At 37.2% G+C, this 27665-nt stretch overlaps 1 protein-coding gene across 3 annotated transcripts; it reads left to right on the forward strand.

Annotated features, from left to right (window-relative positions):
- The first annotated feature begins 14 nt into the window (after window positions 1-14).
- On the forward strand, window positions 15-27527 carry PEX1 (peroxisomal biogenesis factor 1). 3 transcript variants are annotated; one of them, XM_056338548.1, is made up of 24 exons: window positions 16-260; window positions 2485-2628; window positions 4513-4596; window positions 4845-4959; window positions 5048-5820; window positions 7273-7392; window positions 9497-9620; window positions 9909-10018; window positions 11321-11421; window positions 12742-12874; window positions 13590-13686; window positions 14805-14975; window positions 16383-16537; window positions 17708-17897; window positions 18099-18268; window positions 19116-19250; window positions 19823-19887; window positions 20723-20865; window positions 20944-21047; window positions 22226-22402; window positions 23964-24194; window positions 25675-25875; window positions 26185-26315; window positions 27239-27527. In XM_056338548.1, the coding sequence occupies exons 1-24, from the start codon at window positions 132-134 to the stop codon at window positions 27321-27323; spliced, it is 3888 nt and encodes a 1295-aa protein (XP_056194523.1). In that variant the 5' UTR covers window positions 16-131; the 3' UTR covers window positions 27324-27527. The 3 variants fall into 3 exon arrangements, with proteins under 3 accessions (XP_056194525.1, XP_056194523.1, XP_056194524.1); XM_056338549.1 differs by having other exon boundaries at window positions 17-260; window positions 18102-18268; XM_056338550.1 differs by lacking the exons at window positions 26185-26315; window positions 27239-27527 and having other exon boundaries at window positions 15-260; window positions 24091-24194; window positions 25675-25813.
- The last annotated feature ends 138 nt before the right edge of the window (window positions 27528-27665 follow it).

Below are 27665 nucleotides of genomic sequence, written 5' to 3' on the forward strand. Positions count from 1 at the left end.
GGGTGCTCTGGGAAGGGCCGTCCCGCCCTCTCCGCCCGTCCCCGGGGAGGCAGCGCCCTGCCGGGGCGGAGCGGGCGCGTAGAGGTGCCGGGCTGCGGGGCCCGGCCCGGCCCGGCTCGGCCGCCGGCGGCATGTGGGGCAGCGGCAACCCCGGCGGAGGGGGAGCTGGAGCCGCTGCGGTGACGGTCGTCCTGAGCGGGACCCGAGACTGCTTCCTGCACTTACCTCCCGTGCTGGCCTCTCACCTCCGCCTGCAGCAGGTACCGGCTCGGCGCCGCTCGGGGCCCGGGCGGAGGGGCGCCTTGGGCAGGGAGGATCATGGGAGAGCACCGGCTCCCCGCCCCCCAGCACCCCGCTGCAGCGGTGATACGAAGTGCCCCCTCCCTCCGCGCCTCGGCCCTCCCCACCGCCGGCTGCGGTGTCGCTGTGGCGACGGAGCGCGTGGGCCCCCCCGCCGTTGGGGGACACCCGCCGCCCCGGGGACGCAGCTGCCCCGTGGCCACGGCGACAGGCAGCCCCGCACGCCGCCTCGGGCGGGCCGGGCCCTGCGGGGGCGCTCCCTGCCTGCCCGGCCCGGCCGCTCAGCCAGGGGCGGGGGATTGGGGGCCCGGCCTACACCGGCTTTCCCAGTAACTCGCTGGCGTTAACCGAATACTGTGCAAATTAATCTCTCGGGTGTGAGGTAAGGTGGTAAATCCGAGCTGAACCAGCGTTCTTGGTGTACGCGAATCGTTCGTTATGTATTCCTGTGCGGAAAGGGACTCCTGTCCTGCGAAGGCCTCTTAGGTAGATTGCTCGCTTGCAGGAAGCCCACCTTCGATTCTAAATAACATTTCCATGTGAAAACAAGAGCAGGGCCTGTGCACATCCCTTGTGCAATGAACACGAGAGTTAAAGCTCTGCTAGCAGAACAGACAGGTTGAAAAATGGCAAGAACCAGCAGGTGAAGGGGAGCAGGCAGGAGTGAAGCTCAGGAGCGGAGGTGGCAGCCGCAATCCTGGCAAAGCCCCTTCTGGCTAGGCTGGCCTCACCCAGTATGTGTAACCTGCTCGTTTCCCAAGGCCAAAAAGGACACTTCACAAAAGTGCAATCATCTAGACTTGTAAAAACCTGCTCTTTTCCTTTGGGGTAGTAGAAGAAGGTTGGTAGGGTTCCAAGAAACCTGGTATAAATGTTAGCTTTGCTTCTGCTACGGTTTCTGGATGTCTTACAAATTTGCTGATAAGAGGGAGGGAAGAGGAGTGCAATTCCTTTGAAGTCTTGTGACGAGTGTCATTCTGTACATAGTTGGTTATGGTGGGCTCCTGCTTTTACTTAACGTGATCCACAAAAAAATGCATGATCTCTGAAGTCTTGAATGAAAATATTAAAAAGGGGATAAATAATTACATTAATAGATTACACTGAGTAAATAATTAAAAAATGCAAATGGAATCAAAAGCTAAATCTAATTGCAGAAGGTATTAGATAAGTGAGTGACAAAGTGGTCTACAAAACTCAGTGTTGTGTGGCAATTAAGACACTATGGGAGAAACTCTTATCTGTGTGAGTAGAGGGAAGAGCTGTAAATTAAATATATCATTTAGTAAAAGAATCTTGGGACCATTGTAGATGTTCTCTGAAACTTTTCAGAGTTCACCAAAAAGTCAAATAATACTTGAAATTATTGGGATACAGTTGCAAACAGAACAGAAAATGTGACTATATTAATAATTAAATCTGTGATATGTTCACAGTGTACATTGTCTTGGTCACTTGATTTTCATAAAAATAGTAATGTTTGAAAAAAAGTCACTTGAGTGATACAATCTAGGGTATAGTCTCTTTATATGGAAACTGAGTGGACATATTAAGATTCTTCAATTTGGGATCAACAGCGCTGAGCAGTTGTGAAACAAATTAATAAAATCATTTTGGTCTGAGTTAATGTGATTTGTCACTTACATTAAATATTCCCCATCTCATGAAAGCAGTCTTGGAGTCCATGCAAATGTTACAACACATATAAAGTTTAAGCCTATGCTTATGTTTTTTCCTCATTTGAGAAACAGAACTGTGTTACATTTCTGTAAGGTATTTCCTTGACAGACTATAATACAGAAGAAAGGAAGAGGAATTACTGTTCTTACTTAAACATAGTCCATAAAAACTAAAAGCTGTTTAACAGTTGAAACCAGCATGCTTTTCTGTGTTGAGAGTTGTAAAGTAGGTAATGTGGAGAAAAATTCTAAAGATGGTCTTAAGAAGTTGGCCAGTCTGCCAGAATTAAAAAATAATTCTGTCACTGCTAATAGAAACACCCTTTACTAACACGTTGTAAATTCTGCAAGTTATTTTTAGGGAATGTTAATTAAAATAGGGCACATAAAATCCAGATAATATTTTTAAATCCTCTGATCTAATCAAATACAGTTTAGGTTGACTAATAGTCATCTTATTTAGCTTGTTTGATGTTAACTTATTTTATTCCTTTGAAATTTGTAGGGCCAAGCTGTGAAAGTATCCTGCAGTCGTCAGCCTGTATTTTTGAGCTGGATGGAAATCAGGCGTCGAGGTCACCAGGGTGAAAATATTGCAGAGATTAACAGACAGTTAGCAGAGAAACTTGGCATTACAGATGGAGAACAGGTTTGCAATGCAATCTTTTCTTCTTATTTAAATAAAGACTATATTTTAAGATCATTGGTATCTTGTAAGAAAAGGTATTTACCTTTCAAGAAAAGGTAAACAAGTTAACTAGGACCTTCTTGTTTCATATATTTAGACAGTTACTTCATTTATATCTGCTCGTAAGAACAGTTAACAGTCATTGAATGTCTCAAACATGAAAAGATTTGCTCCTTAAATCATTAACAATTGCCTAAATAACGTTAGGATAGGCTTGTAGGTAGGTCTTTCCCAGGTTGGAGCTGCTCTCTGCAGTGCCATTTGTTTTAGGAAAGTACACTTCTAAGCAACTAAATAATTTGGGAAATATGAGAATATTTTGCTAGGGGTTCCTGTTATTTTAAAATAATGATTGACTTACTGCATTATTCTTTGACTTGTTTGGGGTTTAACTTTTCATCCCTTTTTTCCCCCCTTCACCATACGTCCCCATGCATCCTCTGGCTTTGAATGTGTGTTTAAATTGGCCTCTTACTCTTGGATGCTGTGTTAAACTTTTTGTAAATGATTCTTTCATTGGACAGAAGTTGAGAGAGGCAGACAGAGCTTCTTGACGTAGGACTATTAAAATATGAGCATCCAAGTGTGGGGTTTTGGTTTTTTTCCATTAATGGGTGGAAATTTAAGTGAACAGGAATAGAAAAGTATTCCTCTATACAATGTTATTGTGTAGTATGTTCATATACACCTATTCTTTCATATGGAAAATTTTATTCAGGTAGTAGAAGACATCAAAGAATGTGGCTCAAAGCAGTGTATTATCTTACCTTATTAACTTTTTTTAGCATATTCTGTCTAGAAATGAGGTATCAGTTTGCAGAGCTTTACAATTTACTGGTTCAGTGGCAAGGTAAGAACCTTTTTTAGTTCTAGCAATTAATAGCCTTCAAGAGAAAAACAGTTGGCAAAGGAAACCTAAGAAAACCTCACCTAACTGTTGCCTAGAAATAAGCATCTGTACGGTCAAATACGTGAATAATTAGGTAGTTAGCCATTGTTTGGATTCAGGAATTATATGTTTGCAGTGTTTCATAATAATAGGCTCTTCTATTTACCATGCTGGGGAAAAGATACTCCTCTCAACTTTTGCTTCAAATTGAGGACCTAGAAGAACTCAAAATCAATTTTTACTTTTATATATTGCTCTCAGAAGACAAGTAACTAGTTTTGTCTCAAGAAAAAAATAATTAAATTTATTTTAAGATGTATGACATGATATTGTTTTAAAACTGTTACTTTCTGTCAAATGGAACCTTTGGTAGAAGTTGACTTTTGAAATGTATGCTTAATGGTTTCTGAAAAGCCTAAGCCACAATAGCTTTCATCATCCCTCCTGATGAACTTTATGAATGGTTTCACAGGAAGCCTCGCTTCCACAGAACCGTTTTAAAGGAGCTGGTTCTGCTTTTGTATTATACTTTTTCCTGATTTTTTTCAGCTGTTTCTGCGCAACCTAAATTTGCCCGCAGCTTAATGATTTTTTTCAGCATTCTAAAGTCCAGAACATTTAAAAATAAAAATCAAAACATTAAAAGATGATTATGTGATCAATATGCATTAAAAATTTATTGTTATCAGCTGGTAAAGCTCTTGATGCTTTTCACATTCGCTTCCATTCATGGCTTGTTGAAGTCCCCAAAGCATGGCCCATGCAATCTATTTCCCATCTGTTCAATATCCAAATTCTGCTTGTGAATTCCCTGGTGTCGTTAAGAAGATGTATGTTCAAAGTAGTGAAAGCATATAATGAAGGAGATGTCAGTTCTGTAGTTGCATTAAAGGTGGAGCTTTTATGTGTTTAAAAGTAAGTAGTTAAGCATTTTGAAATAGTGTTACTTTTGCCAGGTATTTCTTGAACCATGTTCCCACATCTCCTCCTGTCAGCAAGTAGAAGTGGAACCACTCTCAGCAGACGACTGGGAAATTCTGGTAATAAAACCCTTTCCACTGTTCACGTTCTTTTCTTACAGATGACAGAGATTCTGATGCAAGCATATTTTTTTTTGCAGAATGCCCCATTCTTTTCAGCCCCTAAAGAACTAATAAATGTGATGTAATGCTAATTTGTATTTTATATTTCAAATGATGTATTAGAAGGACATTTAGAGTTTTCACCTTCAAACAAATGTTGAAAATGAATGCAGTATTTAATTGATAATGGTACCACATTTCCCCAGGAACTGCACGCTTCTTCTCTTGAAAACCATCTTCTTGACCAGATTCGGGTAGTATTTCCCAAAGCCATCTTTCCTGTATGGGTTGAACAGCACACTCACGTTTACATCAGAATCGGTAAGCAACAGCGAAGGCTCTTGTGGAACCTTGAGTAAGCTGTTTTGCAGGAGTGGATGCATTCATGACCTGCTTTGTTCATACTCAGGTACGCTTAAGCCAGCAGCCCCCTATGGGAGATTAGAACCATGCACGGAGCTTCTAATACGTCCCAAAACACGCGAACTTGAGGAAAATACCACCAGCACAGCTTCCACAGAAAGTGACATCTTGCTCAAAAGTTTTGTGAAAAACAACATGGAGCAAGAAGAAACAGTAAAGGATCCTTTTGCCAAAGAACCTTACTTAAAGCCAGGAGTCCTTGAACAGAGTAAGGCTGATGCAAACATGACATTTGGCTCAAATGTTCTCCCAAATATATGGAATTTCATTGGGAGCATTTTTTCTCATACATCTGAGCAGAAACAAAAGACTTTGTGTGATAAAGATGAAGTGAGCACCTTCAAAGACAAGCTGCTGAACTTAATTCACATGGATTCCGTTTTTAGAGTATGTCAGTCCCAGCCTCCCAGCGTGCAGAATGCATCTACCACTCATGCGTTTCTGAAATGGAATGCTGTTCATGTTTTTCCATGGAACTTAGAATTTACTGATTTGGATCCAAATCCTGTAGTATCATATGGCAAAATTAATCAGCTGCTTTCCCCGAGACAGCGTCAACAAGAAGCAAAGCAAAATCTGCCATCTGAAAAGCAAAAGCAGTTGGCTAGTACACAAGACAAAAATCATTCTGGTTCTAATAGCAGTCAAGCATCCAGTGAGGGTTTTGTTGTTCAAATTGTTTGGAATGGATTTGAAGACCTAAAGAGTGTCATAGAGTATCGCCACAGTGGGGAAGCCTTACATGTTGGAAGAGTTTGGGTCAGTTTGAGCACACTATCTTTTGGGCTTTTTATGCAATAATATTTTCTGTTGGATAATTGTGGAACTGGCTGGTTAACATGCAGTTTTGGGATATAAACTTTGTGTTAAGCTCTCGAGTATACTAGAATCAAATAATATTTACTAGAGCTGTGCTTTGGTAAGCTGTCTCATTCTGGACTACATTACTTACTGTCATCCTCCAAGATGTACAGTGTATTCTGGGATTCTTCATCCTTAGCGTTTTTTTCACCAAATGGGGAAAATGCCTCAGTGTTTCTGGAGGGAATGCATGGTTTCTTCAGAATCTGTTGGTAGTCATTGTATTCAGGAAAATGTGAAAGTATCTACTTACCTACACTCAGTACTGCATAGCGAGATTCTTTTTGTCAGTTAGAACTTTGAAATGTGCTTTGGACTTTAGGTGTCATCAAACGGTAAAGTTAATGGGATCACATATCCTACTGCCACACAATGTTTGTGAGTGCTTTTATATACTCTTTTAAAATACCCCTTAAAATTAATATAACTAGGTTTTATGTAAGTTAAACTATTTTTTGTATGCTGTTTTGCAAGGTGGCATAAGTCTTGGTGTATAGGTGCTGACATTTCAGCTTGTCCTGATAGAACTACAGCCTGGTTATGTTCTGTCTTTCCTGGAAGCACATGTGGGACCAACAAAAATAGATAAAATGCACTCCAAATCACTGTTTGATTATTTTGACATAATACACTTTTCACCGTTCACTTACGTTTTTTTGTTGAGAATGGGAGCAAGAGCCTGTAGTAGTCTTTACCACTAAATCTTTTGAGACACTTAACAGTTTTCCAAATGCCAGCAACCATAAAGTCTTTTAGACTTATCAAACATTTATGAGATGTTTTCAATTTCGATATATGTTTAAAATATCACAGAATATTTGAAAAGTAGTTTGCTTTTAAAAAGGGCAAACTGACTGGTACAATTTAAGGAGGCTGGGTTTTCTCTCTCTGTGCTGCAGATGTGCTTAGTTCTGATCTGTGTAATGGCCTATTTATGTTTACCTGCCCATGTAAAATTAATTTTAATCAGCAAATGAAGGTAGAGTTGTTGGGTTTCTTCTATACTAAAAGCATTCTTACAATGTTCTAAGAACTCCGCCTAATTCTTCTTTTTCAACCTTTTGGGGTTTTATTAAAGAAGTTAGTAGACCATCAGCTATAGTGAGCACTTTCACAATTAGGATAGAAGGCAATTAGAAGGGTGCATGAGAGAACAAGATTTGGACACTACCATCAGTTTTATGGTTTCCTTCTATTCTATACAGATTACAACCAACAGACAGATCAATGGTCAAATCTAGAAGTTCTGTTAGTGATGAAGAAACTGATGTTGTATTATAGATGCAATATTATAACTGTTTTACTTTCTAATATTTCCTTTTTTCTTTGCTTTTATTTTAAATATTTCAGATTCCAGATGGTCTGAGGAAAAAACTACATATCGACACACATTCAACAGTCCGAATTAAGTCAATTGAGTCTATTCCTAAAATTCCTGTATCTCTGACGCTACAACCCAAACAGAACTTAGTGAGTTTATATTCTCGGTCATGTACATGTTCCTATATTGGAAAACTGATAATGTTGCTCTGGTCAAGTTGGGATTTTTTTTATGGGTTTTTTTTCTTCATTTAGAAGATGTCTGTCATGTTTGACGTAATTCCAAAGGTGTGTCTTTTTTGAATAATTGCTTTATCTTTCTGCTGTGTAAATTTAAATTAAGAAGATGCTGTAATCTACTTAAAGCTTATCTAGTAATGCTTTTTTGTATTTTGTTGAATGATACTGTAAACATCAAGCCATTAAATTTTAGTTTGCACTTGGAAATATTTCAAATACTTTGGCATGCTATCTGTAACAATTTTCTATCTGAAGGAATTGGTAGAGGTCACAGAGGGTGGACGAAATAGAACTTCTGGATTCTGACTTCTGGTTTCCTGAAGCTGTTAGACAAATGCTGTATAGTCCCTTTTAAATCCTAGGGACTTAGTTATTCTCAAATTGTGAAAATTTCTGATGTCTGTCTTATTAGAAAGGATGTTGACATGAAGGAGAAGTAGCATTGGTAGGGAAAAGATACATTTTTCTGTCTAATTAGGTCTCAAACATAAAACAGGTGCTGTAAAACCAGCAACAATAATCGATAATAATTTTGCATCAGACCCTTCCCTGCAGTACATTAATACTGATTCAAACCTAGCAAATGTTCAGTGTATACATTTAAGCCTATAAAAATAAAACACAAAAAAGAAAAAAGAATTACAGAGTTAAAGAGGAAAAAATACCCATTTTCATTCTTCTGGGGGAAGACATGCTTATACTCTTCAAACATTGCAGTGCCCAGTAGATTTCTAAGAAAGAAACTGCTGTAAAATTATTACAATTTTGTATATGCTGTTTAGGTTTTTACTTCCTTTTAATGCTTCCTTTCAATTTTTCTTTTCCTTGTACTGAAGATTTAATTTTCTAGAGTTGTCTCATTTAATCCCTCTGTTTTCCTGTAAGGCATACCCAGTCTCCAGAGTGAGCATCTGTGACAGTAAGAACATACTTAGTACCAGTTCTTGCAGCCTGTCAGGTGTAGCTGTGGAATGATGTATTTCTTCGTCATGTACCATATGCTTGTTTCTGTGTGACACTGGCCTGATTTGTCATTTTAGCTGCCCTTCAAAAGCTTAAATACAGTGCTTCCCATCATAGCAGGGCTTATGCAAGTTTGTTCTTTATCCCCAGTATTCTAATTTCGTTTCTTACCCACAAAGGAATAGTTGAACAACATTCGTTTTTTTATATTGGAATTAACAGAAGTATTCTGGCAGTAATCTGCTAAAATTGTTAAAAGTAGTTGTGTGGTTTTATGTTTTAAATACAGATTCTTCCCTTTCTTTCCTTTCTGATTCAGTTGACATTTTTTAGTTCTTGGAAAAAACAGGCAAACACAGAAAGAAATACAACAGTATCTTTCCATTCCTTTTCTGAACACTGCTTCCATGATCTTGGTTGATTCCCCATTTTTTAGGTAGGAATTAGGCTTCTCTGATTAGGAACTCAGCCAAGAGATACGCAATCTAGACTTGATTTCTTTTCCTATTCCATTTATCTGGGTGATCAGGGGTAAGCTGTTTGCTCTCTTTGCCTGCCTCTTGAAGTTTGTTGGTGGTGCCCGGATAAGCGCAGGGTTCTTTGTATATGAAGTGTGTTATACAGGGAAGAAAGGGGTATTCTGAGAACCCAGAATAAGTCATAGGTCAATATTGGTGTATACCCTGGGTGGTCTTTCAAACCCAGGAGCTGAGTAGTTCGCTTGGATCTGGCAATACAGATAAGTAAAACAAGAATAAAGGCTTTTCCTTGCCCCCAGGTCAGTGTTTCAAAGATAAATCTTCAGAGGTGGCGAAAGATTCAGCTGTTGCCATAGCAAGGGCTAGGCAGATGCTTTCCATGGAGCAGTTGACAGAAATGGTGTTTGCTGGAAAAATACCATTTTCTAAATAAATAAAATTCTTGTATCTTCTTCCATCTCTGTGCTACCATAAAAGAAACAAATGCCTCATGCAGAGGAAGAAAACAGTTTTACTTACTAACACCTTGTTCTGTTTTATTTCCCTCTTTTTTTTTTTTTTTTCCTATTTAGCATAAAGATATACATGAAGATGATATTAAATCTGCTTTCAGTTCTTGGCTGCAGGATTCCACTACTGATGATCACCCGTGGATAATGACAAGCACATGCTGTATAGATCTGTCTGTTAAAGAAGGTAAGGAAGGATAATAGTGTCCTGTGGTGTAGCTGTCTTAGCTGTCCATTATGGAATTTACTTAGGCAATATGCCACTTAATATGTGTATACACCATTTAACATAACAGATACCTCTTTAAACTGAAACTGTAAGCATGAATTATGCTTTAATAATGTTCAATATTTATTATTCTTTCTTTTTTATTATATCTTAGTAATTCAGAAGACACTAATCTGTTCCATCTTGTAAGGAATAAAAACTGAATTTATTTGGAATTTTAATAGTTGTTCCTTGGGTTTGTTACAGGAACGGAGGAGTTTGTCCTTAGTGTAGTGCATCCTGTGCACGTTGAAGAAAATAAGTCTGAGAATATTTTTATACTGAGTCTGAGTTTGCTGCAAAAGACTAATATACAAGTAAATATCACATAGTATCAGGTATCAAGTAATTTAAGTTGTTATATTTTGTTAAAAATGTATTACTTTTTATATATAATGTATTTTGGTTTCCATTTTTAAGTAAATAATGTCAGACTGTTCATTAAATTATGTTTGCATTCTTTAGATGTTATTTTATAGCCTGAGGTATTGCTAAGATTCCAGGCGTGCCACACTTGTCACTGAATTTCGTAGTCTGTATCAAACTCTCAGAAAAATCAGTTAGAGCAGAGGAATGTTAGTACTGTCCAAGTCTGAACATACTGTCCTTATACTTTGTTGATCTTTCCCTTAATACCTAAAGCACTGTAAAATCACTTCACAGTGTATCTGGCAGGAACAGTACCTAGTTCTGACAAAGATTCAAACCTACCAAGCTCACACTACCTTCTCTTTCATATAGTTCATGTGCCTTCTGTTCCTTCAGTCTTTCCTTTCTCAGAAGAATAAATATTTCTATTTAACATTAGGATTACTGTTTCCATTAATAATTCTGGTTGAACCAGTGGCCACGAGCCCAGGCTTATGGTTATAGGAGTGAGATAACATGTTTTCATTTTTAAACTGATAGTTACATTTTAGTGGAGAATTAAGGTGTCCTCTTCTGGCTGTTTAGAATATAGTTTTTCTGCAAAATTCAGGATTCCTGTTCCAAAAAAAAAGTAAAACTAGCTTTATTTCTACTGGTTGTAGAGAAGTACAAGAAGGCTTCTACAAATTGTGCTAGTGACTGGTGCTAAGATGAAGGGGCAAAATGTGTTTCTTAATAGCAGTGCCAGCATCTCCTACCAGCGTGTTCTCATCTGTGAACCTCACTGTTAGCCCTGTTTGCCTGCCAAGAGTGAACTAGACTGAAAAATCCATGCAGGTAAAAAAACCAAGGTGTTTAGTCAGGTTATTTTTCATCCAGGCCAGACTCCTGGTGTAGTTCACTATCCTGCCTCACAAGTGCTCGTGCCAGCACAACAGGGAGGGCAGAGGAGAAGGAACAAGTAGTTACAGGTAGGGAAAGAGATGATGGGCTGCATAGTGTGGTAGAAAACAGCACTTGGCCTAACATCTAGTCATAGGTTGTTACATCACTGTAAACACTGGGTTGTGTTTTGAAATAGTTGTATCTATGCCATTTCACCAATGCATCTTTCTTTCAAGCACAGTAAACTTCAGCAGAGCATACATGCAACATTTTCTTTACACAATTCCTAAAATGGCTAGTCACTTTGATACCCTTCTCCTGTAGTTATATTTAATGTAAAGTACTAACTCTTCCCTTTGTTGTAGGTTCTTTTACATCCTCTAACTAGAAAAGCTGATGGTGACAGCCAGCCACCTATATGTGATACAGACAGGAACCTTCCTTACCACAAACTAAACGATTTAGGGTGAGACATTTTCATAGTAGAAAACATGGGAGGGAATGGGAATGAGAATTATAAATAAATAAATAAATAAATTGGTGGAAATGCAGCTTTTTTGAAAACTAAGCCAGGTCTAAAAAAAAAAATCTCTGCACCTTTTGCCTTGTGCCAGGTTCAGACCTTATCCTAGTAAATGTAAATGGTTAATTTTATCCTCTGAATAGTCTTACTGCAGTGAATAGAAAACTTCATGTGCCTGAAGCTGTTCACATTCTGAAAAGTTCACCATGTCTGACAGTAGGATGGGAGGTCTCAGAACTGCCTAAGTTTCAGAAGAAATACTGATGTTGCCAAGTACAACATATTGTACTGAGATACGCCGCGGGTAAAATGTGCCCTTCAAACTCAACAGCTCCTCAGTTAACCTGCTAGGTGGCCCGTGGCAGAGGTGTAGTCTGGAACTAGCCATAGGACATGCTGTCTCCCAGCAAATAAGTAATAATGCAAAGCCATGCTCATTGATAGAAGGGAAGACAGTGGTACCACGTAGCAAACTTCAAGTAGGGATGGGACAGAGGGGACGTGAGAGAGTTGGAGTGTTGTGGTAGTATGCTATCAGCTTTGTGAAAGGCAACTGAGGATATTACTGAGGTATTTTGAAAAGCAACTGAGCATATTATTATTGAGGAGGGAATAGGAATTGATGTGGGGGTATTGTGGTAGGGGTGGGATGTCATCGGGTAGGGATGTTAGAAACCAGGATTCATTTGTTCATTCCATTTTTCATGGAACAACACTTTTTGTAGAAAGTTGAAATACAAAACTGATAGCCTTGCTGTTTGTGGATCTGAAAGGAGCACTGTTGTGTTGAAAGTTACAAAGATTTAGGACAGGTGCAGGATAAGGATGTCTTCAAAGCAATTATGTGTTGCTTTATTTCTGAAAAGCCTGAGTTTTCCAACCCAGGCATGCTCCTGGGGTTTTTTTTACTGGTTTGTTAACATTCCTTAGTAGGTTGTTACTCAGCCACTCAAACAGGTGAAGTCCCAAAAGATGGTGAGCTCTTACCTTCTGAGACTTACCTCGTGCTAGGATGGTGTACAACGACTAGGTAACCTTGCCATTGTGGGAGTCTTCTGCAATATCTGTCCGTGTCCCCTGTGTCACCACTGCAGAATAAAGCTGCTGTCTCTTCAGATTGAATTGTCTTTAGCTTTTTCTTGAAAGGGTGAAGTATGTCACAATGTGTCAGCATTGAAACTTCACCATACGGCAGGCCATTGCTATTTACATCATGTGTATTGATGCTACCCTAGGCCATTTAATGTTTTATTTGCTCTGCAGGGGACTGGACAAATTAGGAACATCCTCATTTGAACACATAAGCCACAGTCTTCTGGGGCGTCCTTTATCTCAAAAGCTGGCTGCTGTTGCTGTGGGACTGCGAAGTGGAGGGGTGCTTCTCACAGGAGGAAAGGTACACACCTCACTACTCTCTACTTGCAAACCCCCCCAGGTTGTTTTCCCTATTTACAAAACTGTTTTTCTTAGTTTTCTTTGATACTTCGTGAATTCCAAAGAATTAACAAACAAGCTGAAGAAAGAGCAGTTAATTGAACAGAATTAATTCAGTAAAACATTATATTATATACATACATTATATGCACACTTTATAAATATATATTCATATTTCATGTATGTAGAAATATATATATAATGTAAGTTTTAAAGATTGCTACCAATGCAGCTAGGGAATTAATCTACTTTGTGTTCAAAGTATAATAAACACATCATGTCTCTGAAATATTTGAATGAAAATAAGAGTATAGTATTTTCTCCTGTGTTCTAACATAAAATGGCAGTGGAGTTGATATGCTTGTTTTCCTGTTGCCTCTTATGTGATCCATTTAAGGTCAGATTCCACCGAAACTAACAGATGTCTTAACACTGAACTCAGTGGAGTCAGAGCGCTCTCTGCAGTGGATGTTATCCACTCTTGAATTTGTTTATACTTGTTTTGCTCTATGGCTTTGTTCTCTACCAAGTGATATAAAGACAGCATTCATATATACCTGGTGAAAATAAAACCAGTGTGTGTACAGCTTTCTCAGCTTGTTAACCGGTATATTCTGTGACAAAAACAGAAGGAGCTAGTTCTGTCGATTTACATTAGCTCACATTTATTTTTGTAGGGAAGTGGAAAGTCAACATTAGCAAAGGCCATCTGCAAAGAAGCATTTGATAGACTGGACGCTCATGTAGAAGTAATCGATTGTAAAACTTTAAGAGGTACGATAATATTTTTTTATATATCTCAAATGTTTGCTGTATGATGAAGAAGCACAATTATGAAGTTGCTATATTTAGTCTGCATAATTTTTCTAGTGTTATTACTGCTTTTGCAAGGATATTTGATGCCCTGCAATAAGCATCTTTCTCAGCCTGATGAAAATACAGCTGCTGTAAGCTTATTTCACACTTTTATCAGTTTCTGTCCCATGTACCACCACCAAATTCAAACCATGCTTGCCATGCTTATTTCTAATTATTGCAAAACAGGAAGAAGTTGCAAGTTGAACTATGCTTTTTTTTCGGCTGTGCTAGCTGGAACAAATGTTACATTAACAAATCATAAGTATTAAAGATTACCTGTATTACTCAGTGAAATGATGACACAGGCACCAAAGAAAGATCAAACAACCAGCTGAAACCTGATTTATGATGACACATTTACTAACCTAGTATATGTTTGCAATAGTCATCTAACACTCATCATTATAGATGATGATGATGATGATGAGATGGATGAATCCTTAGGTTTTGTGAGTTCAAAATAAGTAGTTTGCACCAAAGATGGAAGAGGACAAAAAAGGCTTTTTTTAGTCTTTCACTTGCTGGCTTTCCTAAATAATCTTGATGTTATAGAGGCAGAGAATACTCAACTGTTTTCATACAGAGTCGTTGTATTGCATGGCTATACTCTTTTTTTTCTAAAGTTCCTGCCAAGCTCCTTGCTCCAGAGGAAAAGGGAAAGATTGATAAAGAGCTAGGTCCTGCACTCTGAAAAATTCTTCTAATTGCAGGACTCCTTAGTAGCTAATTTAGAATGCTGCTGCTATTGCTCTAACTGTCTAGGAATTAGACCTGTAGACTTCTATAGTGGTTGGGAAAGATGATTAATATAATTTTAGTACAGGTGGATCCTTCTAGTACTTTTTTTACATGGAAGATGTGGTCTCTTTACTGAACTGCTGACTTTGCTTTAATCTTGGTACTTGGATTTTACAGGAGTAAAGTTAAGCTACACAAATCAAAACACTGTAGTATTATGTGAGCACGATGTAGTCAGTCTGATGATTTTTTTTCCCTCATATGTTTTGTCATTAAAATTGTATTTTCCGTTTTAGGAAAAAGATTAGTAAACGTAAGGAAAAATGTGGAAGAAGCTTTTTTAGAGGCAGCATGGAGGCAACCATCTATTCTTTTGATGGATGATCTTGATCACATTGTTGGAGTACCTTCTACACCAGAGCATGAGAACAGCCCTGAAACCATTCAAAGCAGTAGACTTGCTTATGGTAATATTGTGGTACCTGTGGATAAAAATATAATGCAACTTAGAATTTCTTGCACCTGAATCGTACTGTCCTACCTGGACAATTCTGTTTGTCATTATTGCCTGTGGACCATGTGGTATTCCATGGCAGGGATTCACAAACCATGGTATGTAGACAGTTTGTGGACCACTAGCAGAATCAGAACAGTTCACTCTGGAGCTTGGAGTAGTCATTGCCAAGGGTACTGCTGATGGTAATGCCTGTTGTCAGTACCACTGCCAGCTGTAAGGCTTTTCAGTTCCCTTTTAGATTGTTTGTGCACTCAGATATGTTCCAGTTGCTTACAAATTACAGGTGAATCTTTAACTGATAATTATTGATAAGATCAGTATTATAATTGACATATCATTAATATTGATCCTGTTTTCAATAATTATTATTTGTAATTACAGAGGTACATATATTTGGTACTTAGTGATACTTAGAACCAACTTCTTTTAGCTGTGTACTAACGTTTTTGTCATCCTACTTGGTATACTTTGTAGAAGTTCTGTTTTATTTTACAATGTAACAATCCACAGATTTCAAAAATAAGGTTATCATTGTAGCTTGATATCCCATATACAGTTCCTTTTTAGTCCCTAAAATCTAGGCAGTGATAAGTTGCAAAATAAAATTAAAGTGATCAATATCTTTATTTTATTAGCTGTATTAAACTCTGTTCATGTAAAATTAAAGCCATAGCAAAAAAAACCAACCTTCCCTTTCTTAGCTCAGTTTGAGGGAGTTAGCATATTTTTAAATTAAATTATTTTTGAAGTTCAGCAAATCTTACTATAATTTCTTTTTTAAAAATCTGCATTTAAGTTACTTGCAGAAGTGTTTGTGTTTCTTATTACTTTATTTACAGGTATAATACATACAACAGAAGCTTTGAGTTTTAAAGAATATTCCTTGAAGATCCACCTTGCATCCATAATTTCTTTAACTTCCATATATTATTTTTTCCTAGACGGCTTATTTTCTAGTCTTTGCAACTATTTTCAATCTTACAACTTTCCCTTTTTTTGTTTGCATGGAGGGAATAATATTTCTAGAAGAGTGATCATAACGCACAAAAAAAAAATAAATCCTTGTTTAATATCCTGTGGTAGACATCATCAGTGATGTTACAAATCTAGCTTTTAAAGAGCACTTGTGATGGTATTTTATTAATGGAACGTACTGTCCTAGAGAAAATAACTATACATCTCTCTTTTTTTTTTTATGATTAAAAAAAAGCCTGTAAACATGGGAGTAAAACAAATAAATAATATGTTACATTTTGTGTGCCCTAATGCTGCTCTCCAGTACAGTAGAAATGTCTATTATGAAATGCAGAATCTTTTGTTATTTTGCAATTCATGGAGCAATGTCTTCTGTGTTTAGTTTTGAAAGATCTGATAAAAGAAGTTATTTCCATGGGGAGTTTGATTGCATTAATTGCCACAAGTCAGTCTGAACACTCCTTACATCCTTCCCTGGTTTCAGCTCAAGGAACTCACATATTTCAATGCTTCAAATGTATCCGATCTCCAGATCAGGTAAATTTGGGTAAAATGGTTAGTGTTGTTCGCCTTCCCTGCAACCTCAAATACAGTACAGGAACAGCTGCAGAAATAGTAGGTTACACCCAAAGATGAGAAAAATATCTGGAAGTCTTAGAAGTTATTTCCTGATACTTAAATACCTCAGAAATTACACATGACATTATAATGTTTTTAAAGAATAAAAGTAATCTAGTGAAAACTCCCAGTTGCCCCCACTTATTACTTGTAAGGGTATTCTAGAGGAGCAGCTTTGAAAAAGTAAATGTAAGTCACTACAGTTAGATAAATGAGATTAAACATGAGTGTGTTTTTTCACTGCTCAGAGGAATAAGTATGTCCCTGTAACATGTATTTTTTAAAACGTTACTAAAACTAAATGTTAATTTTATGGGAAGGGTTTGGGTTGGTTTTCTATATTAATTATATCGCTCTACTTTTGATTATGGTTCATTTTGAAAGCCGAAAAGGAAAACCAGTGTAACTTCTTTGCAGAAGACTTGACACTTTCTACCTGTGCATGCCCTAAAGACATGACACAGACATGGCAACTCATTTGTATTTCACAGTTGTTCCTGCCTGCTGGTCTGCTGTCCAGGATAGCAATTAAAAGGAACTGAGGAGAGGATTCTGCATTAGATATAGTGTAGCTTTCTCCCACTTCCTGCAAGTCTACTTTTATTATTTTTAATACAAAAATGATTTAATAAAAAAAATTAATAAGGATGAGACATCACTGGAAAAGTCAGGATCTCAAAAGATAGAAAATTATCTGATGTATTTTAATATAATGCAATATATTTAATCTCAAATATATTCTGCTCAAATTGGCAAAATGAAGGATGTTCCTTTTTCTGTGAAACAGAAAAACTGGTTGTAAAACTATAAAATCTGGGGCGTGGAGGGTTGTTACATTATTATTTTTGGCTGTAAGATAGCTATGGTGAGGTAAACATTTAAGGGTATAAAACTGGTGAATTTATTGAAATTCACCTGAAGAACTAACTTCTGTTTATCTTCATGCCTGCTCAGATTTTGTTATTGGAAGGTTTGGTGACATGTAAATATTTAAGGAAATTTTAGTAACTCATATGTTTTTACTTTCTGAATTTCTGAAATTCATATGAGACTAGTAATACACGCTTGCTGCATAATTCTGTTTTTCAGAAGCAAAGATGTGAAATGCTGTATTCCATAATAAAAATGAAACTGAATTCTGATGTAAAGAAGTTCTCTGATCTTGACCTCCAGTGTGTTGCAAAGGAAACAGAAGGTTTTGTTGCTAGAGATTTTACTATGCTGGTTGATCGTGCCATTCATGCCAGTATTTCCAACCAGAATGCATTTCAAAATGGTGGTACGTTGACAACAAAATCTCTTACTTCATAGCCTTGCTTCTGTCATCCAGAACCTGTGGAGTAATACAGAAATAAAAAGGCTTTTTTTTATGGTTTATGTTTAGAATGTATGTAATTGTTACATATTGTGAGGAATTTGTTACTGGTAGGATGTGTGTTCTTTTTTTTTGCTCAGGTTTTTTTTTTCTTTTTTTTTTAAGTAGAATTGATTCTGTCAACTGTGGATTTTCAGAAAGCTCTAAAAGATTTTACTCCGTTAGCTCTGAGAAATGTCAACCTTCATAAACCTAAAGACATTGGCTGGGACAAGATTGGTGGCTTAAAAGATGTGAAGCAAATACTTATGGATACCATCATGTTACCTGCAAAGGTAGACAGCTTTTTTTTTTAAAATTAGTTACTTGAATTTTGTACATAATGTTAGCAGGGGAAGAATGCTTTTTAAGGTTTGATACAGTATTTGACAGAAAGACAACAGGTGTGATTTTAAGCTACTTTTGTAACTTCCCAGTCTTCAGCTGTCTTCAGCTACTGAAAGACTCTTTCTCCTTCCCTTGCCCTGTTCCAAATACAAACGGCAATGGCTTGTGCTTTCCTGCAGATCAAGTGTTGCAGTACTGCTGACATCATCTTTGCTCCCTGCTCTGTTGCAATGTTTGTGATTAGGCTCTGTGATGATAACATTTTCAGCTGTCTTCTGCAGTACTTTTGCTAGAGTATTCTCTTTTGGATTAATGCCAGTCCACGATTCCCCTTTATTTTGCTTTGACCTTTCTGCCTTGCTTAAGACTTCATCAAGCATTGAGATGAGCCATCCATTTCAGTCTTCAGAGAAATGACCGAACAGTTTTCTGTATAATGGACAGAATCTTTCACTGTATACTTATATAATTTGATCATATCAGTCAGTGATTAAAATAAGAATTCAGAAGCGCCAATATGGGCTTTATAAAGCTCTAGTGAATTCCTGTTTTGTCCTGTTTCCTCTTAGTAGAAAATGCCACTTACTTGTATTTTAAGTACATATGAAGTGGGTTCCTAGGCTTCAGTCTCAAGTACACCACCAATGGCCCAGATGAGCTGTTGTGATAATAATGTGGATTAAAAAAACTGGAGACATTCTGCGTAGACAGAAATTAACACTAGTCAGTGATATTACAGTGCACTGCAGAATAATTACATATTTTAGAATATGTCTTATTGAAACTCTTTTCCAGTATCCAGAATTATTTGCAAACCTGCCCATACGACAGAGATCAGGAGTCTTGCTGTATGGAGCACCTGGAACAGGAAAAACACTGTTAGCAGGAGTAATTGCTCGAGAAAGTGGAATGAATTTCATCAGCATCAAGGTACCAAGATTATGAAGTTTGATTGATTCAGTTGATTAACTGAATGAAACAGCTTAACATAATACCTCTGAGTATTTGTGATGGCTAAATTCCAAAGTAAGAAACTGACATTTAAAATTTGGTATATCTTTGGATATCCTACCATCTGACTTCTGGAACATCACAGTTTTATTACTGGGGATTTTTTTTATATATCTATAATTATTCGTAAGGTAGAATTATAAAATTTAATTAGATGTTCTTAGTTTCCCATTTTTTATAAAAAGATCCTGGATTTTGGTTCCATTGGACAATGAAGTTAAGCAATGCATTTTAAACATATTTTCAAAATACAGTGTAAGCCATTGCCTTGTGATACTGTAACATATGTTCTGTCATAGTAGAAAAATAGAAATAAGTTGGAGTGCTTCAGAGATTCTTTTGGTTTATCTAGACCACTCAGCTCTTCTGTTCAGAGATGCCACTCTTGGCTGCAAGAAAATTCACTGTAGTATATAAAATGTAGGCTGATGTTGAATCACACATTAAAACTAAGAAACAAATCATGAAATTTTTATTTTATTTTTTTTTAGGGACCAGAGCTGCTCAGCAAATACATTGGAGCAAGTGAGCAAGCAGTTAGAGATATCTTTTACAGGTTGGTTTTGTAAAGATTGGTGATGTTATTGATGAATTTTATTGGTTGAAGCTCCAAGAAATAATTTGGTTGTCTTAGGAGAGACATGGCATCAGATCACAAAAGCATCTGAAATATGATTAGTTGTGCTGAATCAGATGTTCAGATCTTGACAAGTTCAACTTGACCATCATTATTTAAGAACTGAACATTCGGCTGAGATTGGAGTGCACTTTTGAAGCTGAACTCCCAGTTCTTTCCATTTACCATGCATTGGTCCACATCACAGAACTGTCTTGGAAAACACATGCAGAATTCCATTCCCAGCTGATTCCAGGACACAGTTGAGTAATGCTTCAACTAGTAATGAACACTCAGTATACGGGTTCATACTAGACTTGGTATCAAGGTCCTCTGTGCCAGTTGTTACTACAAATCTGCCCTTACTGATTCTCAGTGTTCACTAATACAGACATACCCTACACAGCCTTTGCTTCTTGTGTAGTTTGAAGTGTAGGCAGTCTGTTAGATGTACATAAGCCAAGACCTGATCTGCAGTGATTGGATTTTAGAACTTTCATGTATATTAACATGACAGTTGAGTATTTCAGAAATTAGAAAGTAAGTGCAAAGTGTGCTATAAAAATGAGCAGTGATTCCATTGCAATCTAATTCTTCAGAACCTCTTAATTTCTACAGAAAAGATTTCATGTTCTCTCTTTAAAGATAACTGAATCTTTGCTTCTCTGAAGCAAAAAGCAATTATCCTTAATATTTCTAAGCAGTTTTACCTGTGACCCAAACTTAAATAGAATTTAATTATTGCTTCTTTTTTTTTTTTTTTTTTGCCTTGCAGAGCTCAGGCAGCTAAGCCTTGTATTGTTTTCTTTGATGAGTTTGATTCTATTGCTCCTCGCCGAGGTCATGACAACACAGGAGTTACTGACAGAGTGGTCAACCAACTTTTGACTCAGTTAGATGGCGTGGAAGGCTTACAAGGTAATAATTAATCTATGTGCTCATTTTTATGCAAAAATTTAGCAGATGTTAATTGTGGTTTTTCTGTACTTTCTAAAGGGGTTTATGTGCTAGCTGCTACTAGTCGCCCAGATTTGATTGACCCTGCTTTGTTAAGGCCAGGTCGACTGGATAAGTGCCTGTACTGTCCACCTCCTGATCAGGTGAGGAAACAAAACATTTTAGATTGGAGGCAAGGAAAAAAATTCAAACTAATGGGGTTTATTCTCCTTTTCTTTATATTTAGTGGCATTTCAAACCTGTACAAGCAGATTGGCTTGCCGAGCTCCAGTAATACAACAGTATAAATTCACTGATTTTAGTGTCAATGTGTTCACATAAAGCTAGGGAAACACAAGGCTGTTTACCACAGTCTGCAGGACCAAATCATGATCCTGTGGATATAGCAGATTAAAAAAAATAAAATTAAAAAAGGAAGCTAGCTGCAGAAAGAATTTGGATGCAGGGTAGTGTTTATCATGTTCTGTGTCTTTCTCTGAATTTGAATCCAGTGGATTTGCCATTTGCTTGAAGTGAACTATAACCATTCCCAACCCAACTCTTGAATTACCTAAAGCTTTCCAGAGTAGTTTGATTCCAAATTCAGTTGATCCCACACTTTTTTATCCACATTTAATTTGGAATATTCAAGCTCTTTTAAGTCAGATGTGTCACTAGTTAGGAAAGGAATGATTCCCATTGGTTTCAGTAGGCTTTGGATCAAGTCTTAGAGGCTGTACAATGTGTGCCTTTGATTCTCCATTTTATGAGAAAAAAAACCAGTGCCGTTCATTTTCAGATTAGCACATTTTGCAAATGCCGTATCATTTAATTCTGAAACACACATGAAGATGATGAATCTGTGCCTTAAGAACACAGATATACTCTTTTTCCTTTTTTCTTTTTTCTTTTTTTTTTTTCTTGTAAACTTCTGGTTTGGAATATTCAGGTAAACATAAGGTTTTCACTTTAGTCGTACTTCTCTTTGGAAAAGGTCGTGTGAGTAGCAGAGTTCACTGTCATATTTTTATATATTGCATATATAAAAATCCCAGATATTAATTGCATATTTAAGGAAATATATTTCTCTGTATACTTTATTTGGTACAGTTTCTCTTAGACTCTTCAAGAAAATGTAACAAAATGAATGCCTATATTTTAAAAATTGCTATACAGTATGTCCTATACATACTATTATTAGGGTAATGTCATCTTGAAAAAAGATCCTTCCTCCCTCGGATAGGAAGTTGCTTGTGACAGGGCCAAAGCACTATTTAGAAATCAGAACAAGGAAGAAAATAGGTTGCTTTATTGACTTTTTCTTTTTTCTCCCTTTTTACAGAATTCACGCTATGAAATCTTAAAAGCTCTCAGTCATTCCCTGTCCTTGGCAAACGATGTGGACTTTCAGGATTTGGCAGCAAAAACAGAACGGTTCACAGGGGCTGACCTAAAAGCTTTGTTGTACAACGCCCAATTAGAGGCAATCCATACTAATTTAGGTTCAGGTTTAACACAGGTAAATAACACTGATATAAGAGAAGTCTCTCCTCCTTTTTATTTTGATGTTGATATGTTTGAAAAGGCTAATTTTATCCTTTTTTTTTTAACCAAAATTATGTTTAATAAGATGTAATTTTCCAATATTGGTATACAGACAATTAAAGTTTTAGTATCTTTGCAGAAAAATGTAGGAATAATTTAACAAACTAGTTTAAATACTTAAATACAATTTTTTTCCATTTTATGGTAGGTGTTTAATGTTAAATAGATTTATGTAAGCTATATCTGTTTATCATTGTTATGAGGAATGACTGACAGATCAATAGGAGGTATCACACTCAGTTTCTTAGGACCAGCTAGCAAATTCAGTTTTGAGGTGACACATTTCAGATGATGGAGGAGGCAAGAAATTGGTGGGTTTTGTGGAGCTGCTCCAACAGATTGAGTTTGACCTGAGGTCAGGAGAAAAGCAGCCAGAAGATGGGGTTTCTGAAGCGGCCTGCTCTGGCTCGTCTTTCAGGCACCAGCTAATACTTGCACTTCCCAAGTACAGGATTGCACCCCTGGCTTATATCCCTTATGTGACTGACCGTTCCTTTCCTCTTTTAGCCTCTAATCAGCCACCTCTCCTCATATTTTTAATGCCAGTCTTCTGGTTCTAGCTGGAAAGGGGCAGGCATGGCTTCTGCTACTTGGTGGTCAAAGGGAGGGGTTGGGGCAGAGGTGCAAAAACAAGGAGACCTCTCCGGTTCTGTTACCAAGGGATGGGGCTCTGAGGATGCAGCCCTTAGTATTGGAAGGGAGGGATCTACAGCATATCTTCCCTAATAATCGCTTCACTTGTAGCGTCAGTAAGTAGTTGTACGGATACCTGATGATTATGCATCGTTAGAGGCGGCCATTATCTAAAGCAGTTGTCTCCGGAGTGGTGTGCACAAGACAATCCACTGAGGTGCAGGAAGAAAATATTAGAACTTCAATAGCACATGTATATAAATTACAAATAAATAAATGTGCATCTATTTGGTGGAATGTATTTAGAAATGTTTTACTGATAGGGGTGTACAAACAAAGATTTGCAGACACCATTCTAAAGCAACAACCGTGACTTCTACACCAATCCTTAAAATGTGTTGACTGTGACTAAAGGTGAGTACAGCAGTTAGGCACTGTAGAAGTAGATTTACCACAATCTCTTACAGCACTTTACACAAGACAGTAAATTGCCTAGAGGGAATGGTTGAGACAGAAGTGATACAGTTCTACAACAGAAAATGTGCATGAAGTTTCCCAACACTTGCTGTCACTGAGGGAGTGAGGCAGTTCAAAGCAAACAAATAAAAACCTTAAGATTCTCTCCTCAAATTCTTTTTCTAGCGTGAAGACAGAAAGTTCTGCTTAAAGGCATTGGATTTTCCTAGCAACATATTTAGAAATACACTCCCAGAGAAGGACAGAATACTAGAATCAAATGTAAATCGATGCTTCCATTCGCACTGTATATTACATTTTTTAATGTATTTCAGATTGCAATTAGCTCTGAGTTAACACTTCTAATGTTCTGTTCTTTGTCACAGGATTTTGGTTCTAGTTCTGATAGTGACTTCAGTCTCTCTTCCATGGTTTTTCTAAACCACAGCAGTGGCTCAGATGATTCAGCAATAGATGGAGACGCAGGGCTAGAGCAATCTCTTATTTCTTTAGACATGTCTGACTTGCTTCCTGAAGATCCAAGGTCCAATATGTATCGTCTTTATTTTGGAAGCTCTTATGAATCAGAGCTGGGAAATGGAACTCCTTCAGAACTGGTAAACTACTCGCTTCCTATTTTGAAATTTCTAAATATTATCACTTGTGAAGCAGAAAAACTGAACTAGGCAAGTGGTGCGGTTTTATAAATACAATTATGTCTGCTTGGTCTTTCAAACTGTCTTTAGCCTGTATCTTGTCCATGGTGCGGCAGCAGATGGAGGGATGTCATCTGACAAAATACAATATGGACTTCTCTGCAACTATGCAGGGCTTCAAAGTCAAAATCCCCAAATATACTGCTTAATACCTTATAATAAAGCAAACTGTATTCATACTAGATCTTACTGTCTGGTCCAATGGCTTATTGCCTTTCAAACTTCAGTACTAAAACAGTCTTTTAGTTTGTTTGTTGTTTTATGTTTTTGTTTTAACTTAGTTTTATTACTCAACAATGGCCATTCAGCTTTCAAGGATTCAGTCAGAATCTTAAGAATCAGCAAACATTTTTCAGTTTCCAATAGTGTGTGTATTAATGGAATAATCTGACCATGGAATTGTGTAAATAACAGAAGTAAACTTCGGCTTCCATCCTTGCTTTTAAGAAGCAGAATTCCTGTTATAGTATCACATTGCACAGAGGGCAGCACATTCTCTGGCTAGCTTGCAGACAGGAATGTGCTGGCTACCCAGCATGTGCGTAGCGATCAGCTGGCCAGCTTGTCTTCCTTGGCAGCTGTTGTGTAAGCAAAACAGAACATGCTGTCTTCGAGCTCCTTATGGTGAACATACGACCTCAGAGTTCATGTGTGATCCACGGGACATTAATTTTCAAAATCTGTTGCAGAACTACTACTACAAGTAGTTATCAAGGTTGTTACGCCTTTTTTTTTTTTTTAATTCAAAAGTGTATGGCATTGATTCTTAAAGCAAAAAATTGCTTATGTTGACATTGGAAAACAAATTTCTGAGCGCTAAGGTGCTTTTGTGTGCTTTATCTTACATAAATTGAATGCTATCATCTATAATGCATCTTTAGAGACTTCAGTTTTCCTCCGAGTGTGAAAGTTTTTCAGCAAGGCTAGAAGGACTTTGATCTTTTTAAAGTTGTTGAACTTAAAATTTGCATATTTTATCAAGTGACAGAGAATTTGGAGGTGATAAATATTTAAATAATGAGGAATTTCAAAGCTTAACTACATAAATTTGCCCAGATTTCTGAACCACTGATTTTCATATGTACATAAAACAACAGAGTTAGTAGACCTTTATTCTTTTTGAGATAGGCCATTGCAAAAATATTTAGATTTTTTCTAAACATGAAACATGTCACTTTGAAACTTTTACTCTTCCCCAAACACCTTGGCAAATTAACCTACATCTTTCTGTTCAAAAAGTTATGTGATATATTTTATAAGAGAAAATACTCTTTTTGCCAGTGGAGGCAAGCTTATACTGAATTGTAGGCTAAATCTCAATGGCAGAATTACTCTTTTGGATCCATAATGAGGTAATTATTTCTTCTTATGGTCAATTTAGAGCTCTTTGTGTTTATCTGGACCAAACTCCCTAAGTCATGATTTTATCAGTGTGACACAGAGAGACACAGCATCATCACAACCTTCAATGCTTAGAACAGCTTCTCAAGAAGACTCCCTGGAAAATAACCAAGAGCAGCAAACAGAGCACCTAAGGACAGAAATCAGTGCTATCAAAGCCAATCACAGAAGCAAGAATGGGGTATGGCAGTTTTTTCAATTATTTAGTCTTAAAGCTTTTCTGTTGTTCCCCTACACTTCTTGGTATTTCAATAAATAATTTCTGCATAATATGTAATGTAACAAAAATAGCAAAGATGAAAATATGCCAGATGTTGCATTCATATGACAGAATAGTTGTTTCTGTGTTGTTAAGGGGGTGGGGGTTTGTGATTGTATTTGTAATACATTTGTCTGTACATGTAATGGGGAGGTTCCAGAGTTACTGGTATTCATGGCACTATGTTTCTGTGGTAATTTTCCATTGTCTGTTCATGGTTCTGTTTTCAAGGAGGACAGCACCCTTGATCAGTCCGTGCTTGCCAAGAACAGTTTAATTATTACCCAGTCCCATCTGATGGCTGCACTTGAGGGTATAAGACCATCCATTAGCCAAGATGACTGGAAGAATTTTACTGAACTGTTAAGTATTACGTTTTAGTAATTGTGAATTCAGTGGAGATTTGGTATTTTCACAGCCCTTATTCATCAGAAACACAATAGTTATTTAATGTGGGGAACGGCGGTGGAGTTGAATAGCTTCTGACGGCAGTTTTTTTCAGGAATATTAAATTACATACTGGGAAAGGGAAAATATGTTACCAGTGCGTTGTCTTTTATTGTTTTTATTAACATAAGACCTAGAAATTGTAATCAGACCAGAAAACCCTTGTACTATGTTAAGACCTATACCAATACGAAAAGGCACTGATTCTTTAAGACTCAGAGCTAGGCCCTTCCTGCTCCCACTGAATGGTAGCCCCTCATACTTTCAAATGGCTGGATTTTGTCTCTCCATAGTGGTCTTTGTAGCTGCCATGTTTGGGAAAACACAATCATCTGCATAAGTATAAACGTACTGAAGAGGAGAGTGTTTCTCCTTAGACTTGGAAAAGCTGGAAACTGGTACAGGGATGTTCTGTGATCTCATCATGGGGTTATTCTGACACAAAGATTGTTAAGGAGTTGTCATCCTCAGCTGATACATGGATAAGGGAAGGTCTTACAGCAGGGGAAGGAGAGAAGGAAGGGACAGGAAAGGAGAATGAGAGATGCTTCCCAGGAGTCTATACCACCCTGTCCACTTCTGTTCCTTGTCCCACCCACATCTGTCCTGTCCCCTCGGGGGAAAAAAAAAAAAAAAAAAAAAAAAGCCCTGTAGAGAGCTCTCAGAGTCAGGTCTGTGGATGAAGACTCCCCCAGGTCTGAGAAGACATGCACTTTTCAGTTACGTAAAAACATACTTAAACATCTATAGTTCTGTGTTGCATTAATGTACATCTGAAAAGGCATATGCAAACAAGGGAGTTTCATAAGAATTTGCTAATACCTTTTTCTGTTTCCAGGTATGATAATTTTCAGAATCCCAAGAAGAGGAAAGGACAAGTTGGCTCAACACTCAGACCAGGACAAAAAATTACTCTAGCATAGTAACTTGTAATTACTTGTAATTGATAAACTGTAACTAGGAATGACAAATGTGATTTAAATCAGATTATTTATATTCACATGGATTTATTAACACAGAAGTTGAAGATAAGTTTCTTTTAAACTTACATGCTGTAAAATTACATCATATTTTATTTTGAAGAAAATTGTCTTCTTTCAGAGTGATATTAAATTTTTGAGAGAACATTGGTTATGTTCTGTCCAGTTGTTTATCACATAAAATTTTAAATTTTGCGTTTTATCAGTATAGTTGCCAAAACATAACAATGATTTCCTATCCCTGTTTATTTCCTCACAACAAAAAGATTCTGTTTGAAGAAATTG

The sequence above is a fragment of the Falco biarmicus genome, chromosome 4 (assembly GCF_023638135.1).
Source record: "Falco biarmicus isolate bFalBia1 chromosome 4, bFalBia1.pri, whole genome shotgun sequence".
In the NCBI taxonomy this organism is placed as follows: domain Eukaryota; kingdom Metazoa; phylum Chordata; class Aves; order Falconiformes; family Falconidae; genus Falco; species Falco biarmicus.

Coding starts and splice junctions, on each gene's coding strand:
- PEX1 (XM_056338548.1), top strand. CDS start 132: ATGTGGGGCAGCGGCAACCCCGGCGGAGGGGGAGCTGGAGCCGCTGCG. Junction 22,403..23,963: donor TAGGTTCAGGTTTAACACAG/GTAAATAACACT, acceptor TCTTTGTCACAG/GATTTTGGTTCTAGTTCTGA. Junction 25,876..26,184: donor ATCACAGAAGCAAGAATGGG/GTATGGCAGTTT, acceptor TCTGTTTTCAAG/GAGGACAGCACCCTTGATCA.